The 19,462-nt window shown below is 40.4% G+C and overlaps 1 protein-coding gene across 1 annotated transcript in view; it reads right to left on the bottom strand.

The window, feature by feature from the left end:
* SBF2 (SET binding factor 2) overlaps nt 1–19,462 on the bottom strand; it is a 1,344,181-nt gene that overhangs the window by 565,006 nt on the left and 759,713 nt on the right. The window contains exon 15 of the mRNA XM_053720592.1: nt 9,892–10,001. Within this exon, the coding sequence (XP_053576567.1) occupies nt 9,892–10,001 (110 nt within the window). The remainder of the gene's footprint in view (nt 1–9,891; nt 10,002–19,462) is intronic.

Here is a 19,462-nt window from a genome sequence, read left to right as displayed (position 1 = left end):
GTCTGCCCCCCACTTGATCAGATCCGGGACCGGGGGCAGAGCTTTCATGCAGACTTAGACTCAGCTGCAGTTTTCTTTGGTTGCTTCTCCTTGCTCCAAGACGGATTGGGTTTCCAAGAAGACTTGAGGTGTTACTGCTTGGAAGAGGGAGAGGAAGACTTTCATTTGAAATTACGAAAGGAACAAAAATTATTCTGACGTCCTTTAGGTCTGTTCTTCTTGTCTTGTGGTAGAAAAGACCCTTTTCCACCCGTAATATCAGAAATTATTTCTGCCAGACGAGGTCCAAAAAAAGTTTTTACCCTTGTAAGAAAGTGCCAGAAGCTTGGACTTAGAGGTGACATTAGCAGACCAAGATTTTAACCACAATGCCCTGCTGGCTAAGACAGTGAAGCCAGACATCTTGGCTCCCAGTCTAATAACTTGCATGTTGGAATCAGAAATAAAGGAATTGGCTAGTTTGAGAGCCTTAATCCTATCTTGGATCTCCTCCAATGGAGTCTCTACAAAAATTGATTCAGACAAGGCGTTGCGCCAATAAGATGCCACACTTGCAACTGTGGCAATACAAACTGCAGGTTGCCATTGAAGAGCTTGATGCACATACATCTTTTTCAAATAAGCCTTCAGCTTTTTGTCCATGGAATCCTTAAAGGAGCAGCTATCCTCTATAGAGATTGTAGTTCTCTTAGCTAGAGTAGAAATAGCCCCTTCTACTTTAGGCACAGTGCGCCATGAATCTTTAATGGAGTAAGCAACAGGAAACATATTTTTAAAGACAGGAGACGGGGAGAAAGGTATCCCTGGCTTCTCCTATTCCTGTGAAATAATCTTCGTCACACGGTTTTAAACAGGAAAAAGTTCCACAGAGGAAGGAACATCATAGTATTTATTAAGTTTACTATAATTCTTAGGGTTGACGACGACATTAGAATCTGAGTCGTCCAAAGTAGCCAATACCTCTATTAACAGTACACAAAGGTGTTCAAGCTTAAATCTGAAGTTTACTTTTTCAGTATCAGATGGAGGAATTATACTGTCCAAATCTGAGATTTCACCATCAGAGGCTACCGACATATCCTCCTCATCAGATTTATGAGGGAGGGCAACCAGCGTAGCAGTAGGTGGAACAGAAACCTTACTTTCTGAATGTTTAATTTTCCTCTTGCATTTTCCCAGCATAAGAAAAGCAGATAATGCTGCAGATAACACAAAAGATACCTGTGCAGCAATTTCTGCAGGCAAATAAACTCCTCCAGGAGGCTGAGAGGAACTGCAGGGCACTGTATGTGACGCCATTGAGGTTTGGGACGTTTGAGGAGAAAGCTGTGGCAAAGCCTGAACAGCATCATCTTCAGAGACATTTGGCTCAGCGGGCAAAATCTTATTTTTACACTCTATAGTTCTAGCAAAACATGGAGCACAGAATTGCATAGGCAAAACAATTTGTGCCACCAGACATAGTAAGCATCTGTCAACGGAAACAGCAACCTGCTCCATGTCCTACCAGAAAGTAAAATGAATAAAAATGACTACTGTCACTTTAACAAAAAATCTTTATCCCACAAAGCGTTAAACACGCTACTTAAGGCAGTAAAACATAAGGCAAAACAGTTTAGAACCTCTACACCTCACTCAGGTGCTCCTACCATAACTCTTTTATTCCACAGCAATAAGCAAATAAAATAATAGGTAGCCGAGAATCTCCTTCAGCGATCGTGATGACACAGGATAATCTGAACAAAAGTGATGCTGCTCCGTCTGCGACTTTAAACAGAGAGTAGGAAGTCACATGTTCATCAGAGAAGGGAAACTGTGCAATACTAAAAGTGTGCATTCCCTAGCTCTGTCAGAAGATAGGAGTCTAATACAAATCGGCTAACTGACAAACTGCCCCACGTTAGTGAAAAAATGCACAGTATAAGTACATGATACTTAAAGGGAAATTATACACTATATTTTTCTTTGCAGAAATGTTTTATATAGCCCATAAAGTTTTTTTTTTTTTTAAATGTATAGTTTTTCTTATTTTTAAATAACATTGCTCTGATTTTCAGACTCCAAACAAAGCCCCAAAGTTTCATGAGAATACCGTCAGATGCCTACTCCAGCTTACTCCTGTTTGTGTTAAGGGTCTTTTCATATGCAAAAGAAGGGGGAGGGTCTTATTTCCCACTTGCAGTGGGCTTTCCAACTACCTTTTCAACAGAGCTAAACAGAGCTTCTAAGTAAGTTTTTAAACAGTTTTATACTGGATTTTTATATCAGTATCTGTGCATCTTATTCTTTATAGCAGTGTCTAATACATGCAGTTACGTATATGAAAATTAGTGTATACTGTCCCTTTAAGCAGCATGTTTCTATCGTACACACATTAAACATAACGAGCCACATAGGAGGAATATTCCATACATAAATAGAAAATTAACCCCTAGTCTCCCAACATCAGTGCCTACACCCTGCACTTTATTAAATCCAGCATAATGGATTATAGATAAAAATATCCCAATAATACTGCAGCTATAATCCTCTGAAGTGCAAGTCTTCAGTACCTAGAAGACAAAAAGCACTTACCTGAGTCTAGCTGTCCGGCAGGGATACAGCTCACAAGGCATGAAAGGACACGTACTCCTTACAGAGATCTGTAGAAAAAAAGAAAGAACAGAGTAGCCAACTCTGGCTTCCTATAGCTAGGGCAGCAATATGTTAGGAAACAAAGGACTATCTCACAATTTCCTAACTGCTTAAAAGCAACCACTACTGTACTGAAGAGATTGACGTGGACTCAGAGAGCCAAAGAGAATGACTGGGGATTATGAGTAGGGGAGTGACACTTAACAGCTTTGCTGTGGTGCTCTTTGCCTCCTCCTGCGGGCCAGGATTGATATTCCCACTAGTAATTGAATGAAGTAGTGGACTCAGAGTATTCGAAAAAGTCCAACCTAATGGGGAGACAGTTTATTGGAAGGCACACGAAGGTTCAAGCTGCGGGAGGGCAGCCATACCCTCTCCTCAACCTGGTAGATAGGTGCAGGTAAACGCCTACAATCAGCCTGGAACTTTTGGTGCTGCATAGAATGACAAAAGCAATCCTGAATCTGCACCCTAGTGGAACGAAGTTCCCAAAGATGCTCCTCCAAAGCCGGAATACCCTGAAACATCCTTGTTGCCCTGAACGAATCGGGCAACAAGGATGGTTGAAACCCATAGTTCGCCATAAACAGGGACAACTGGGAGGAAGCATTGATAGCATTATTACGATTGAACTCCGCCCAAGGTAACAGGTCAGACCAATTATTGTGGTGATCTGAGACATAGCAATGGAGGAAATGTTCCAGAGCTTGGTTACACCATTCTGCATTCCCAAAGGATTGAGGGTGATAGGCTGATGAGAAGGAAAGCTGGATCCCCATTTGGGCACAAAAGGAGCATCAAAATCTGGAGACAAACTGGCTACCCCGGTCTGAGACTATCTCCTTGGGTAACCCATGTAAACGAAAGACCTCCTGGGCAAAAATTGAAGTAAGCGCCTGAGCGGTAGGCATTTTCTTCGAGGGAATGCAATGTGACATTTTGAAAAAATGGTCAACATCCATCAGGATAACAGTATTGACATTGGAAACAGGCAGGTCAACAGTGAAGTCCATGGATAGATGTGTCCAAGGACACTCACCATTAGCAATAGGTTGGAGAAGACCCACAGGAAGACTTCATGGAGTCTAATTCTGTGCACAGACTGAGCAGGAGGCAACATACGCAGCAACATTGGTACGGAGACCAGGCCTGGCCACCAAAATTGTTGAGTGACAGACCAAATCATTTGGTTCTTGCCCAGGTGACCTGCAGATTTAGGATAGTGGTGCAGGAGGTATAACTGGAGTGGGTACAGACTCCTTCTTGGACAAAGGCGAAAACTGTCGAGATAGAGCATCAGCCCTAACATTCTTACTACCAGGAAGGTAGGAGACCACATAACTGAACAGAGACAAAAATAGCACCCATCTGGCCTGTCGGGGGCGGCAAACATTTAGCTTCGGATAGGTAAGTCAAATTCTTGTGGTCAGTGAGGATGAGTACTGGTACGCTAGTACCTTCGAGAAAGTGCCTCCATTCCTTGAGTGCCAAAATTATGGCAAAAAATTCCCTGTCGCCAATTTCGTAATTGCATTTCGCTGGGGATAATTTCTTAGAGAACAAACCGCACGGATGCAAGGAACCCTCAGGTTTAGGATGTTGATACAAGAGAGAGACTACTCCTGTCTTGGACGAGAAGAGCCAGAACCGGGGCGGCAGAAAAGGCAGTTTAAAGACTCTCAAAGGCCTTTATTGCAGTAGGTGACCATTGGAGTGGATCACTCTTTTTACGGGTCATGTCTGTGATAGGTTTGATCAAGGAAGAAAAGTTTTTAATAAACGTTCAATAGTAATTGGCGAAGCACAAAAAATGTTGAATAGACCGAAGACCAAATGGGCAAGGCCACTGCAGAACGGCAGATAACTTGTCAGGATCCACGGAGAACCCTGCAACGGAAATTACATAACCAAGGAAGGTTTCTTGAGTTTGATGGAACTCACATTTCTTGAGTTTGCAAAACAGGCCGTTCTCACGTAGTCTCTGAAGTACCCGTTTGACATCAGAATGGTGAGCCTCACGTGTGGGTGAATGTATGAGGACTCCTTCATAGCACCCAGGCTCTTGTAGACTCTGGTGCTGCAGGCTTTTTAATTGACAGTACTTTTGTATCACAGCACTCCATTTCTGTACTGCCTTGGTCCGCTCCACTTGCTATTGACGCAATTGATGGTAGGCCCCTTCAGCCTGCACTTGTTACTCACAAAACTGCTCCGTTATCCATGGCTGTTTGGGCTCTCCATTTTGAAACTCTCCTGTTGCAGGTGATAACCTCTTCGCATTTTCCAGTTGTGCTGGTTTATCCTTGGCTCCAAAATGTCAATCCCAGTCTTGACTGGCGTAGGTCCGAAATATTGTCATGGTCTCCGCAATGTATTTCCACTTGTCTTCAGAGACCAGTCAAAGTCTTGTGCACTACTTCAGTATCTCAATTGCCAGAGTAGTACCTAGAGTTCAAAGACATTTTTGACAAAGTGCGTGCCGGTACGTTGCCCCCTCAACAGTCTTACGATTGTGATATAAAAATACCAAACATCACAGAACAAAATCAAGGTGAAATAAATGTGATGACTCAAAAAGAATCATAAATGCAACACAAAAAATAATAAATAAAAAGTTCATATAAGGATATGCGTGTTCTTGCTGAGGCTCTTCTGATTTTTTGTATCCTTTAGAGTTTCTCAAAAAAAGGAGAGAGAAATAGCAAAATAGTGTGATTCTGTAACAATATCCAGGATATATATCAAACTCTAGGCCAAACGCCTACTCACATGAATCAGAGCTTATGACCAAGCTCAGGGAAATGCGCACACCCACTTTATACTGGTGGGTAAACAGTACTCTCACGGCAATATAGTATAATATAAAAGGATTTATTAAAATACAGTAAAAGCGTCACAAATGCTGAACACAACACCTTACACAGAGGTTAATAGAGCAGTTAATGCTGGTTATAGCTCACAAAAGCAAACTCTTACGATTGTGACATAGACATGCAACCCGGAGCAATTCCTCCTTGGGCCAGGTTTACCCTCCGGGCTTACAATCCTGTACGATCAAAGAGGGCTACGAATGGAAAACAGCATTTAAAGGGACGCCCAAGTCAAAATTAAACTTCATGATTCAGATACAGCATGAGATTTTAAACAACTTTCCAATTTACTTCCATTAACAAAATGTGCATAGTGTTTTTATATTTACACTTTTTGAGTCACCAACTACTACTGAGCATGTGCAAGAATTCACAGCATATACGTATATGCATTTGTGATTGGCTGATGGCTGTCACGTGATACAGGGGGAGTAGAAATAGACATAACGTTGCAATTTATTTAACAAAAATCTACTTCTCATTTGAAGTTCAGACTAAGTGCTATTGCATTGTCTTCTTATCATGCATTTGTTGATTATGCAAATCTACTGTATTGACTGGTCCTTTAAGCGGGTATTATGAATATCTTGTTATGCCCTTTGGCCTATGCAATGCTCTTGCTGTTTTCCAAGAATAAACTAAAAATATTCAGTGCTTCCCAAATCAGGGAAATAAAAAACAGTCTTAGTCAGATGCTATGCAGATGATATGCAGATGGTATGCAAATAAAGCTGATGATTCAGAGAGTGATGAAGTAGGCCATGAAATGATATGATATGGAATAGGCACAATGAAAAAAGCACAGTACCGTGTCAAAGAATAATCCACAGATCTCCATTTATGTCCGTTAGATAGATGTAAGGTCAGTAGATCCTAGCCAAATAAGCATGAAGTCTTAGGTAACTGTCCTTACTAGCGTATCGTGCCTGGAGTATGGAGAGCGGGAGCAGCTGTTAGTTCCGGGAAACTTCAGTGTCAAAGTAACCAAAGTAGATGAAGCTGTAAAAAACAAAGAAAGCGCATCCCATCTAAGAGTAAAAGTTTTATTTGAACAACAATAGCGCTTGTAAAAAACACACTTACAAGATATTAAAAATGTTCAGGCATATGAAGAACAAACATAGACAAATGCTCAAATAAAACTTTTACTCTTAGATGGGATGTGCTTTCTTTGTTTTTTACAGCTGTTTTCCAAGAATGTATTAATGATGTCCTAAGAGATATGTTGCAACAGTGTGTATGGTGTACATAGACAACATCCTCATACATTCCAAAGGTTTCTCTTTTAGTGGTTCTGGGGACGATGATAAACCACCCAACGTCTGCCCCAGACAGAAGCTTAGATGCAGGTGTTTCCCGGACGTGTAGGACAAGACTTTAAAAGGTGGCCTTGTAGAGGCAGAGCCCCTCCCTCCTCCTAAAGGCCCTCTCCGCCATAGAGAGGCACGTGAATCACCAAACTGCATAGGCTCAGCAGTACCTGGTGTCTCTGGACCAGAAGGCATGGGTGGGAATAAAAATGTAGGAGACAACTGGAGAGGAAGCATCCGCAAGCTCTCCTTGAAAGAGAACCTCTCTCTGAGTCTGATGTCAATTAGGATTAAAAGACACCAAGACCTCGAGAATCACACCTTTATTAAAAAAATTATTGAGTTCAAAAGCCAGGAGTCAAAGCCAGAGCTGGTGGAACACAAAGATCAGAAGAGTCAGGAACAAGCCAGGGATCAGGAACCAGAAGGGATGCCAAACAAGTCAGGTTAAACACGGGAGCAGGAACACAGGAACTCACAAAGAAGTCTGAGACAACGCAAAGGCAAAGGCAGATTGAACAGAGGCACTTTAGTAAGTGATGACATCATATTTCTGGGACTGCAACATGTCTCTCCAGTTTGGCCATAAGAGAGCGCCTAGGTGTAGTGAGCAGCAATACACACTCTGCAGCAGGCGAAGAGAGAGACAGGTGAGTAAAAATTGTATATTAGTACAAAGAAACAAGCAAACATAAAGGGGAATAAAATCAGTCCTCTCCAGCTCTCTCTCTCTATATAATATAGTATAAAGTAAAACGTATGAGATAAGTGCCCAGTCCATAGCAATGAGTGTCCTATAGTAAAAAAAAAAATACTTACCTTTAGACACTCGCCCACTAAAAGCAGACATCCAAACTAGTACTGAAACATATCAGCAGAGGTAATAGGAGTATAACGTTGATCTATAAAGGGAGGCAGAAGATGAATCCCTGTGACCGAATGTAAAGAGAGCCTATAAAAAACCTTTCCCAGAGGCGAAAACATGGTGTCATAAAGCAGTACTCCCTTCACTTCTATCTGACAAGCACTGTACTCTAAGGGGAACTGGGCTTTAATATGCTCTGAAGCACCTTTCACTGAAGAATCAAGCACATCATGCTTCAACCACCTACTAAGGAGGCAAAGTTTAAAACGGAGGTATCTATAAAAAGATAAAAGAGGGCGTTCCAATGGCGAAGTATATCTCAATAGTCTTCAAAAAACAGCTAGAGTATAAACAGAATACTCACAAACATATCACACTCTATAGTGCAAATGGGGCAGGCTGAACTCTCAGAGTTGTTCAGCTAACGCATACTCCAGTAGACCACTCTCAGGCCGACCCAGCACCCCCACTGACCTTAGCACCTTCGATTAATAACGGAACAGCTCCACAGACAAATTGCAGCACACAGCACCACTACCAGGGTGGCTCAAGATAAAAGTGCGGTGAGTTCGGGATATCCAGTGGACCTCCAGGTGCAGACAGAGGATGAACGAAAGCTCACAGGAAAAGTATTATAATACTTTCTGTGCGAGGAGCACATAAAGTAAACAAACCCTACATTTATCAAAGTAACACATGGGAATTGTGTGTGTGATGTGGATTTTTAATAAATTCAAAACAATTTAGTAAACAGTGATGTAGTAAAACATGATTGTGGTTAGATTACTGGTAATGACACAATGTTCTAGTTAATTTTGTTTGCCACTAAGTTCATAAAAAATGACTACAAGTCCTTGAATTGTTTTTAACATATTTAGACTTCTGACAATGTTCAAGTATTCGGAGGAAGTGACAGATGAGGTATTAGACAGTTGGCAGCAGTTCACAGCAGTAATGAAGAATACCAAGCATGACACATTTACAGAATGTCATTATAGTACTGAGCTGCCATTACAATCTCACAAAACTAAGGCATACCATAAATCTCACGTACAATGTCACAACTAACAAATATGGGAACAGCACAAACATACCCAGACAGTTTAAAAATAATGTGGGAAATATCTGACATGTTAGTTAAAATATGTAATGAGAAAAAGGTTGATGAATAGTTAAAGGTAATGAAATCACAATTAGTTAAAATAATGGATTTTGCAATATTTGCCTGAAAACAAATATGTGCTTCTCTTCATCATATACAAAAAGAAAACAGTGAAAAGGATTCACTCAGAATGATGAGAGAGCTGGAAAGCATAAGCCGAGAAAGTCACTTTTGAGGAATGGTGCTGTGTTGACCAGGTGTCATATTTTTCAATACATAGTTTAAAACGTAATTTTGACACTGTCCTGTCTGCTCTTGCAGGATTGCTTCATATGGTTGTGGGTAACCTGCAGGGGGTACCCTCTGAGAGTGAGCTACAGTCCAAAAATCCATCAGGGATAATCATCTCATTTGCATGGAATAGATGTATTTTAAAGGTCATAGTCAAGGGACCCAACAATGGTAAAGTGGTTGCTTGACCCTTAGCGGTTGCTAGCAAGTGGTCAGCCCTTCTTTCTACAAATGGTTCAACTGAAGCAGAACGCCAGCCCGCCTACTTAACTTCAAATAGGTGGGAAATGAACTGACTAATGCAGGAAGGGCATGGTATATATAGGTATCTGATGTACTGCTCTCTCACACTTCTGGGAGGCATTTCTACCTACTACAGACGTCAGAAGCCATTTACCTACCGCTACTTAAATGGCTCTACCACCATCCTGAAGGACCCAAGAGGAAACCACCTTTTATCAAACGTCCTGAGAAATTCAAATAGGCTGTTTTTAGAAATGTGTTCAACCCACCTAGATGAAGACTGGATGAGAACATCAGGCTTATTACAGTTACCATGGTGTTAAGTTGTACCAGACATCGCAATAGTTTATGTGAAAGGAAGACCACTTGAACTGAACAGATAAATAAATATATACACACACACACATAGAGCGAGAAAGAGTAGAAAAGGGAGATACATATTTAATCTGAGGTTTTCATTTGAATTATTTAGTTATTTTTGGGAGAAGACAATATGAAGTTTATTGAAGCACCCTATAAATAATTGCAACTGTAATCATACTACTATAAAAGGCAGAGAATATATTTTTGACTTACCTTTTCAGTTTCCAATATTTTGTTTTCAAATATGTATGCGATGCAGTTTCTAACAACTTCCAGTCTTCTAGCACTGTTGAAAACAGAGCTGCTCTTATCCAATATGGAAACTAGAAGAGACCAGAGTAAAGCAAAAAGTAAGACCATGCATAGTCATGACATTAACATGGTCTACAAAGAATATGCTGAATAATTAAACTGTTCATCTATCAGGTGTGGTTATTACTGAACCAGTTAAAAAAAGAATACCAATTGCCAAAAGGTCAATACAATTTTATTAGAATGGGAAAAATTCACTAAACCATAGTCAAATAACTGCACCTTCTGCAGTCATTAAAGACCTGTGGATTTAGAACCTATGGTTCAAATGTACTCTTATAGTGTCTCTTTCTCAAACTTAGTGAATTCACAGAAGATGGTGCTTCATCTCCAGCTTTAGATAATCTTGAGTCCCCCTGTTTTTTTCACAGGAAGAAAGACAATCCTCACTAATGGCTATGTCCTTTTCCAGTGACAGTAAACACCTTGTAATTACTAGATATTTCTGTTGTGTGGTTATAAAATAACTTGTCAGCCAAGTCTTAACATTTTTAAAACAAATTCATTTTTTTTTTACAACAATTATTTTTCAAAAGCTAAACTCCACCCACCATTTGCCATATTTGGAGGAGCCAATCTGGGCTTTAGTCAGCAGACAACAAGGCTAGTCACTGACATAAAACATCAACCGCACTGTATTGCCGTTGTTATTGGTTAAAGCTAATTAGTGAAAGGTATATTGTAGTGTTAAGAAGAAAAAAAAAGTGTATATAGTGCACTAAAGGATATAGTCCCCAATGTGAATAATCCACCTTCTGGTATTTTTCTTCCGCTTTAACCTCCAAGGGAAAAAAATGATAAAATAGTAAAGTTTACAATCATATCAGACACAGTTATGCTTCAAAGATCCATACTCACATTCTTCTGAACTTATAAATTATCTCTCAAGATTTTCATCTCAAACATAGCCTTTCCTGGTCAGACTCAAAGGCAACAACAGGAATCAGTTGAAATATAAATAACATTTATTGTTAAAAAGAACAACAGGTCACTCGGGGCTAAAGATCATACAAGAAACTACCACACAGTAACACATACAAAACGCAGTCTCACCCTCCTGGTGACATTAAGGAAGCTTACGGATGGACATCACCAGGAGGGTGGGACTTACCATTGCTACTGCGTTTTGAAGGTGTTACTGTGTGGCAGTTTCTTGTATGGACTTTAGCCCTGAGTGACCTGTTCTTTTTAACAATAAACGTTATTTATATTTCAACTGATTCCTGTTGTTGCCTTTGAGCCTGATTTGGAAAGGCTATGTTTGAGATGAAAATCTTGAGAGATGAGATATAAGTTCAGAAGAATGTGAGTATGGATTTTTGAAGCATTACTGTGTCTGATATGATTGTATACTTCACTATTTAATAATTTTTTCCCTTGGAGGTTAAAGCAGAAGAAAAATACCAGAAGGTGGATCATTCACATTGGGGACTGCACTAATTAGACTTTTTTTCTCTTAACTATTTATCATAAGTTGCATCTTATTCTTGTACAGCATATAATAGGGTTAGCCTTGAGAAGCCAGTAGGTGCTTTTCATGTTCTGCAAAGTAGAAATTGCTCAATTTTCAAATTACATAAAAATAGTTGTTTCATTATGCATAACTAAACAATTTATCTAAACATCTAAAGGTGTTTACTGTCCCTTTAAACTGCTGGGTACAACTACAGTGGGAAGGTTACTATTTACCATGCTACTGTTTCCCCTGTGTCGGTAGCTCTCTTTAAAACTATTCTTTTATTTTAACCCTTTCAAAGTGCCAGTTAGTGAAACTCTGCAATGGGCACCATAATCTTGGAATTGAAGTATTTTTGTACCCTGTGACAGGGGTGGAGCACATTTAAAGATATTGTTGTCTTCTTTAGAAGCCGTATCATACACGTCAGTTTAGTGCGCACGATACCGATCTGGAGCTCTACATGAACATGCAGTGGCTGCATTTCTCTATATTGTTCCTGTGGCCTTTTTATATTTCTTATGTAACATCAACTGCGTAAAAAATGTAACTTCTGCTTTCTATTGTATGATCCAATCCAAAGTGCAAGGTACAGTAGTCAAAAAGCCAGCAATTTCACTGATCTGTGACAGTGCTATTGTGACCAGGGTGCAACAATGCGGGCATCCAAGAAGGCATCGCCCTGTAAAAAGATGCAAAGCTTTAACTGAATTCTGTATTGGGCTAAAAGAAGAAAACATAATGTATGCTTACCTGATAGAGTATTTTCTTTTGGAATGATGATAGTCCATAGGACTCCATAGCATGTGGGATAGAAGTCTCGCCACTAGGAGGACAAGAACGCACACAAGAGCTTAAATTCCTTACCACCTCTTTTCAGTTCAACGTATAACCGAGCAGAGAATAGGAAAAATGTAGGAAAGACAAAGCAGGGTCTATAGAGGTGTAAATTAGATGATAGTCCATAGGGCTCTACAACATGTGGGATAGAATTCCTGCCACTAGGAGGACAAGAACTTACACAAGAGCTTAAATTCCTTATCACCTCTTCTCAGTTCAACATATAACCGAGCAGATAATAGGAAACAGATAGGTAGGAAAGACAAAGCAGGGTCTAAAGAGGTGTAAATTAGAACTGTTGCACAAAAAATTCAAATGGGCAGGGCCTATGGACTATCATCATTCTGAAAGAAAAGAATGTATCAGGTAAAAATAAATTATGTTTTCTTTCGTATAATGATGATAGTCTATTGGGCTCCATAACGTGGGATTAATACCCAAGCAGATAGTCCATGTTACAGAAAGGGTGGGACAATTTTCAGGCAGTTCCTATTTATCAGACACTTCGGATTCAAGGACTGCTTGTGAAGAAGCACAAACATCAAAGTGGCAACATTTTGAAAAGGTATGCAGAGAAGACCATAGATGCATCATCTTCGAAAACCCAGGAAGTTGTAACTGTTCTTGTAGAATGAGCTGCGATGCGTTTAGGAGGCGACTTTCTCGACACCAAGTATGCCTTGTGAATTACCTGTTTGAGTCAAGAGGCCAACGCTACAGTAGTAGTCTTCTGCACCTTACAAGTCCCAGAGTAATGAACAAACAAGCTGGAAGATTGTCTGAATTCTTTAGTAGCTTGAAGATAGAACTTCAATGCTCAAGATTATGTAAAAGTTGTTCCTTAGAATTAACAGGATCTGGACACAAAGAAGGAACAACAATCTCCTAATTGATATTTTCCCAAAAAACTACCTTAGGAAGAAAACCATATTTAGTGAAAAGCAAAGATTTATCTTTATGAAAAACTAAAAATACAGAATCACAGGACAAAGCTAATAACTTAGAAACTCTCGTAGCTGAGAAAATTGCTAACAAGTAAAACCTGTATTGGTTAAAGTGAGGACCTTGCAGAACAGAAAGAGCTAAACTGAAATTCCAGGGCGGTGAAATAAGACTCACAAGTAGCCTAATTCTTACTAGCACGTGGAAAAAAGTCTGAACATGAGGAAGACTAGCTAACTTTCTTAGAGACTGAATAGATTAAGCAGAAATTTTACCTTTTAGAGAGCTAGCAGACAAACCCTTGTCAAGATCATCTTGTAAAAACTCGAGAATTTTAGAGATCATAAAGGAATACCCTATAAAACCTATGGAAGAGCACCATTCAAAGTATGCCCTTCAAATTTTGTGATAAATATTTTGGGCAACGGATTTTCTGTTGTGAATCAGTGTTAATAACTGAATCAGATAACCCTTGTGTTTAAAACTAGGCATTCAACCTCCATGGCATTAAACTCTTCAGATCCTGATGGAAAGTGAGACCCTTGAGACAATAGAGGAAGAAGCCATGGAGGAGAAGAAGACATCTGTCATAGATCCGCATACCATGTTCTGCAGGGCCAAACTGGAGAAATCAATATTATAGAAGCAGACTCTTGTTTGATTCGAGCAATTACTCTTGGAAGTAGAACAGAAGAATAAAGGTACGCTAGATGAATAATCCATGGACACACCAAGGCGTCTATCATTTGAGCCTTTGAATCTCTTGATTTTGCACAATGCATTGGAAGATTGTAAATTAAATGGGAGGCCATCAGATCCATGTCCGGTAAATCCCATTTGATTACTAATTGATCATAGATGTCCTGATGGAGAGACCACTCTCCTGGATGGGTCGACTGATGGCTGAATTTATGCGCTTACCAATTGCTCACTTCTGTAATGTGAACTGCTGACAGAGAACATTGATTCCTCTCTGCACAAGACAGAATTTGGGACACTTCCTGCAAAGCCAGTGGACTGCGGGTAATCCCTTGGTCATTTATGAAGGCCACCGCCAGGTTATTGTCCAACCGGCAACAAATAAACCTTTCCTCTTTTAGGAGGAGCCAGGACTGAAGAGCTGAAGAATTGTTCAGAGTATCAGAATGTTGATTGGTCTCCTCTACTCCAGAGGTGACCAAACTCCTTGCGCTCTTAGAGAATTCCAGATATCCGTCATCACAATAGTCCAAGATGGCTGAAGAAAGGACGCCTCAAAGGTCAAAGAAGGACCTTGTATCCACCAAGAGAGAGATTGTCTGACGGACAAGTTCAGAGCAATCTGCTGTTCCAATGGCAGATAATTATTTGACCACTGATTGAACATAGACAGTTGAAGAGGTAGCAAGTGGAGATGGTCAAAGGGAACAGTGTCCAAAGCCGCAACCATAAAACCCACAAACTCCATGCATTGACCTACTGATGGAAATGAAGCACGTTGCAGAGAGACGTGCCTTCTGAAGCTTTATTCTGCGTGTTCCAGTCAGGAATAGACACATTAGGACAGAATATATAATGATTCCTAGAAAGAACACCCTTGTAACTGGAGATAAAGAGTTATTTGGAACATTGATTCTCCTACCGTAGTCTTGGAAGAAAGATAGTAACTTTTGGGTATGAGCAATAGCTAGTAGCAGGGAAGGAGCTTGCACTAAGACATCTTCCAGATAAGGGGGAATTTAGATCCACTGAGCACCACCAACAATGCTCCTAGGACCTTTATAAAGATGTGAGGAGCTGTATTTACTGTAGACTACCCAGTGTTTGTCAGGAATGCAAACCTTAGTAATTGATGATCCTTTGGGATAAAGATATCCAGGTATGCATTCTTAAGGTCTGTATTAGTCATGAATTGACCCTGTTGGGGTAAGAGTAAAAACGTGCAAATTGTTTCCATCTTGAAGGTAAGTACCCTTAGGATTTTTTTAGGGTTTTTAAGTCTAAGATGGTCTGACAGTCCCTTCCTTCTTAGGGGGGAAAAAAACATTGGCCCTGTTCTAAGACAAGTACAGGAACAAACACTGCCATGTCCTCCAGGTCCTGGACACATTAGATAAGAGGCAGCCACCTTTGCACCACCAGCCATAGCTGGATTTGAACTCTCAACCTTCAGCTTCCAAGCCAACTTAGCTAACCTCTAAGCCATCATGGGACGCTTCCCAAAGAGGATCCAGGTCTGCTGGTCAATTAGGAGGTCTCTGCTTCTAAGAGAAGGAAATCTCCCAATCTCTTGAAGGACAAAATAAATAAATCCGGATATCCGGACTATTTCTTCCTGATGAATTCTGAAATTTGCATATTTATGCATAAAATAAAAAGTTTATAAATCTGTACATGAAATAAGTGTCAGTATGTACTATACACATGCATATACTAAACAATATGTACATATTCAGCATGTAATTTGGCCTGACTAGACAAGCACTACATTTAGATAAACAGGTACATAGTAGATACTTGTAAATCCATGTCCAGAATAAGCAGAGACTGCATATACTTAAACTTTGTACTATGCACATTGTTGAAAATATTCATGATCAATATTCAGTATCTGCAGAAAACCTATGTGCATAGATGTAAACTACACATATAATATGTATAAAAGATACCAATAGATATTTTCTCTAGTGGATCTCCACTGTTGTACTAAGAATTGGAGAAGTCCTACATGACTGCATTGACAACAGTATAGAGAATGCAGACTGACGTAAAATGTTTACATCCACTTGTAATGAAGGGAGTACATTGCTTCATGGACCTATATATTATAGGTCCATGAATATATGATAATGGCACCATATGTCATTATGTTCAGTACAATACATATTTGCACATATTATAGTAAGTTGTGTACACTGTTGACAATACGTAATGGTGTATAGTTGGTATATAGAGTTGGTTGACCTGGCACACTGGAACAGACTTGCAAAATAAACAGAAATACAAGCAAGAGGAGTTGTCATCAGAGTATGTAAGATTGTTTTAGTGTGGAAAGATTCACTGTGCTCCATAATGTGCAGAGTATGAGCCAATACACATACAGTAAAATAATAAAATGGTAAAGAACCCTCTACAATAGCCTAATTAACATCTCTGACACCCAAGCAGATTAGATAGCATTCCCAAAAATTGAGCCCCTGGCAGTTCCTGCGTGGGTACTCACCCCCTCCAGTGACAGGATTGGAAAAAAAGGCTGTAGTAAGACTGAAAAGAAGTCCAAATGTGCCCCTGAGCTGCAATCCTCTTTAGCTTGAGCTCCATAGTGAGAAGGGAAAGGATGCCAAGCTGTGGGGGCAGGGCTACTGCCCGTAATGTTGCTGGTGCCTCAGAGAGGCCAAAAAAAAAAAAAAAAGCATATTTCTAATTTTAGTCACAAAACACTATAAAACAGGCTCACTGGATTGTAGGCAATAAAACCACTACACTGTTACCCTAACACTGCGCTAACTGACCACCGCTGCAGAGACTAATACCCGCTATTTTGTATCTGGCTGCCTTTAAATGTGGTCGAAAAAACTGTTGCTTGTGCCCCATAATTTGGAATAGGGACTCCATTAAGGACACTAGTTGTTCCAAAACATTTCCCATTAATTCACGAGGTACCTGTCAATCCACATATGTGGTATATAGCTTAACGTGCAAATGTGGGTGTGTCTATGTAGGGAGGACAAAAAGGAAAGTGAAACGTAGATGTTATGAGCACATTCACAACATAGAACAAGGCCTCAAGACACATGTGTCCGATCACTTTCGAGTGTTTCATAACAAAGACCCCAATAGCCTTAAAATCAGTATCTTAGAAACAGTATCTGTGACTAATAACCCTCATCAAAGATTAACGGAATTGAGAAAAAGAGAAACAAAGTGGATCCAAGCTTTAGATTGTTTGGCCCCAAAAGGGTTAAATATAGATTTGGACCTCCAAGCATTCATGATTTAATTTCGTGAAATAAATAAGATGAAATAATTCCTATAAGGGTAAAATAGATCCATGCAAGTAACAATGATTTTAATTAGAATAAAAACAAAATTTATGCTTACCTGATAAATCCCTTTCTCCTGTAGTGTGGTCAGTCCACGGGTCATCATTACTTCTGGGATATTAACTCCTCCCCAACAGGAAGTGCAAGAGGATTCACCCAGCAGAGCTGCTATATAGCTCCTCCCCTCTACGTCACACCCAGTCATTCGACCGAGAACCAACGAGAAAGGAGAAGCCAAAGGGTGCAGTGGTGACTGGAGTATAATTTAAAAATTTAGACCTGCCATAAAAACAGGGCGGGCCGTGGACTGACCACACTACAGGAGAAAGGAATTTATCAGGTAAGCATAAATTTTGTTTTCTCCTGTTAAGTGTGGTCAGTCCACGGGTCATCATTACTTCTGGGATACCAATACCAAAGCTAAAGTACACGGATGACGGGAGGGACAGGCAGGCTCTTTATACGGAAGGAACCACTGCCTGAAGAACCTTTCTCCCAAAAACAGCCTCCGAAGAAGCAAAAGTGTCAAATTTGTAAAATTTGGAAAAAGTATGAAGAGAAGACCAAGTTGCAGCCTTGCAAATCTGTTCAACAGAAGCCTCATTCTTAAAGGCCCAAGTGGAAGCCACAGCTCTAGTAGAATGAGCTGTAATTCTTTCAGGAGGCTGCTGTCCAGCAGTCTCATAGGCTAAACGTATTATGCTACGAAGCCAAAAAGAGAGAGAGGTAGCCGAAGCTTTTTGACCTCTCCTCTGACCAGAATAAACGACAAACAGGGAAGACGTTTGTCGAAAATCCTTAGTTGCCTGTAGATAAAATTTCAGGGCACGGACTACATCTAGATTGTGTAGAAGACGTTCCTTCTTCGAAGAAGGATTAGGACACAAAGATGGAACAACAATCTCTTGATTTATATTCCTGTTAGTGACCACCTTAGGTAAGAAACCAGGTTTAGTACGCAGAACTACCTTGTCTGAATGAAAAATCAGATAAGGAGAATCACAATGTAAGGCAGATAACTCAGAGACTCTTCGAGCCGAGGAAATAGCCATTAAAAACAGAACTTTCCAAGATAACAGCTTGATATCAATGGAATGAAGGGGTTCAAACGGAACACCCTGTAAAACATTAAGAACTAAGTTCAAACTCCATGGTGGAGCAACAGTTTTAAACACAGGCTTGATCCTAGCTAAAGCCTGACAAAAAGCTTGAACGTCCGGAACCTCTGACAGACGTTTGCGTAAAAGAATGGACAGAGCTGAAATCTGTCCCTTTAAGGAACTAGCGGATAAACCCTTTTCTAAACCTTCTTGTAGAAAAGACAATATCCTCGGAATCCTAACCTTACTCCATGAGTAACTCTTGGATTCGCACCAATATAAGTATTTATGCCATATTTTATGGTAAATCTTTCTGGTAACAGGCTTCCTAGCCTGTATTAAGGTATCAATTACTGACTCAGAAAAACCACGTTTTGATAAAATCAAGCGTTCAATTTCCAAGCAGTCAGCTTCAGAGAAATTAGATTTTGATGTTTGAAGGGACCCTGGATCAGAAGGTCCTGTCTCAGAGGCAGAGACCAAGGTGGACAGGATGACATGTCCACTAGATCTGCATACCAAGTCCTGCGTGGCCACGCAGGCGCTATTAGAATCACCGATGCTCTCTCCTGTTTGATTCTGGCAATCAATCGAGGAAGCATCGGGAAGGGTGGAAACACATAAGCCATCCCGAAGGTCCAAGGTGCTGTCAAAGCATCTATCAGAACCGCTCCCGGATCCCTGGATCTGGACCCGTAACAAGGAAGCTTGGTGTTCTGTCGAGACGCCATGAGATCTATCTTGAAGAATTTGGGCAAAGACTTCCGGATGAAGTTCCCACTCCCCCGGATGAAAAGTCTGACGACTTAGGAAATCCGCCTCCCAGTTCTCCACTCCCGGGATGTGGATTGCTGACAGGTGGCAAGAGTGAGACTCTGCCCAGCGAATTATCTTTGATACTTCCATCATTGCTAGGGAGCTTCTTGTCCCTCCCTGATGGTTGATGTAAGCTACAGTCGTGATGTTGTCCGACTGAAACCTGATGAACCCCCGAGTTGTTAACTGGGGCCAAGCCAGAAGGGCATTGAGAACTGCTCTCAATTCCAGAATGTTTATTGGCAGGAGACTCTCCTCCTGATTCCATTGTCCCTGAGCCTTCAGAGAATTCCAGA

Source organism: Bombina bombina, chromosome 7 (genome assembly GCF_027579735.1).
Source record: "Bombina bombina isolate aBomBom1 chromosome 7, aBomBom1.pri, whole genome shotgun sequence".
NCBI lineage: Eukaryota > Metazoa > Chordata > Amphibia > Anura > Bombinatoridae > Bombina > Bombina bombina.
This window is presented reverse-complemented; position numbering and strand designations above follow the sequence as displayed.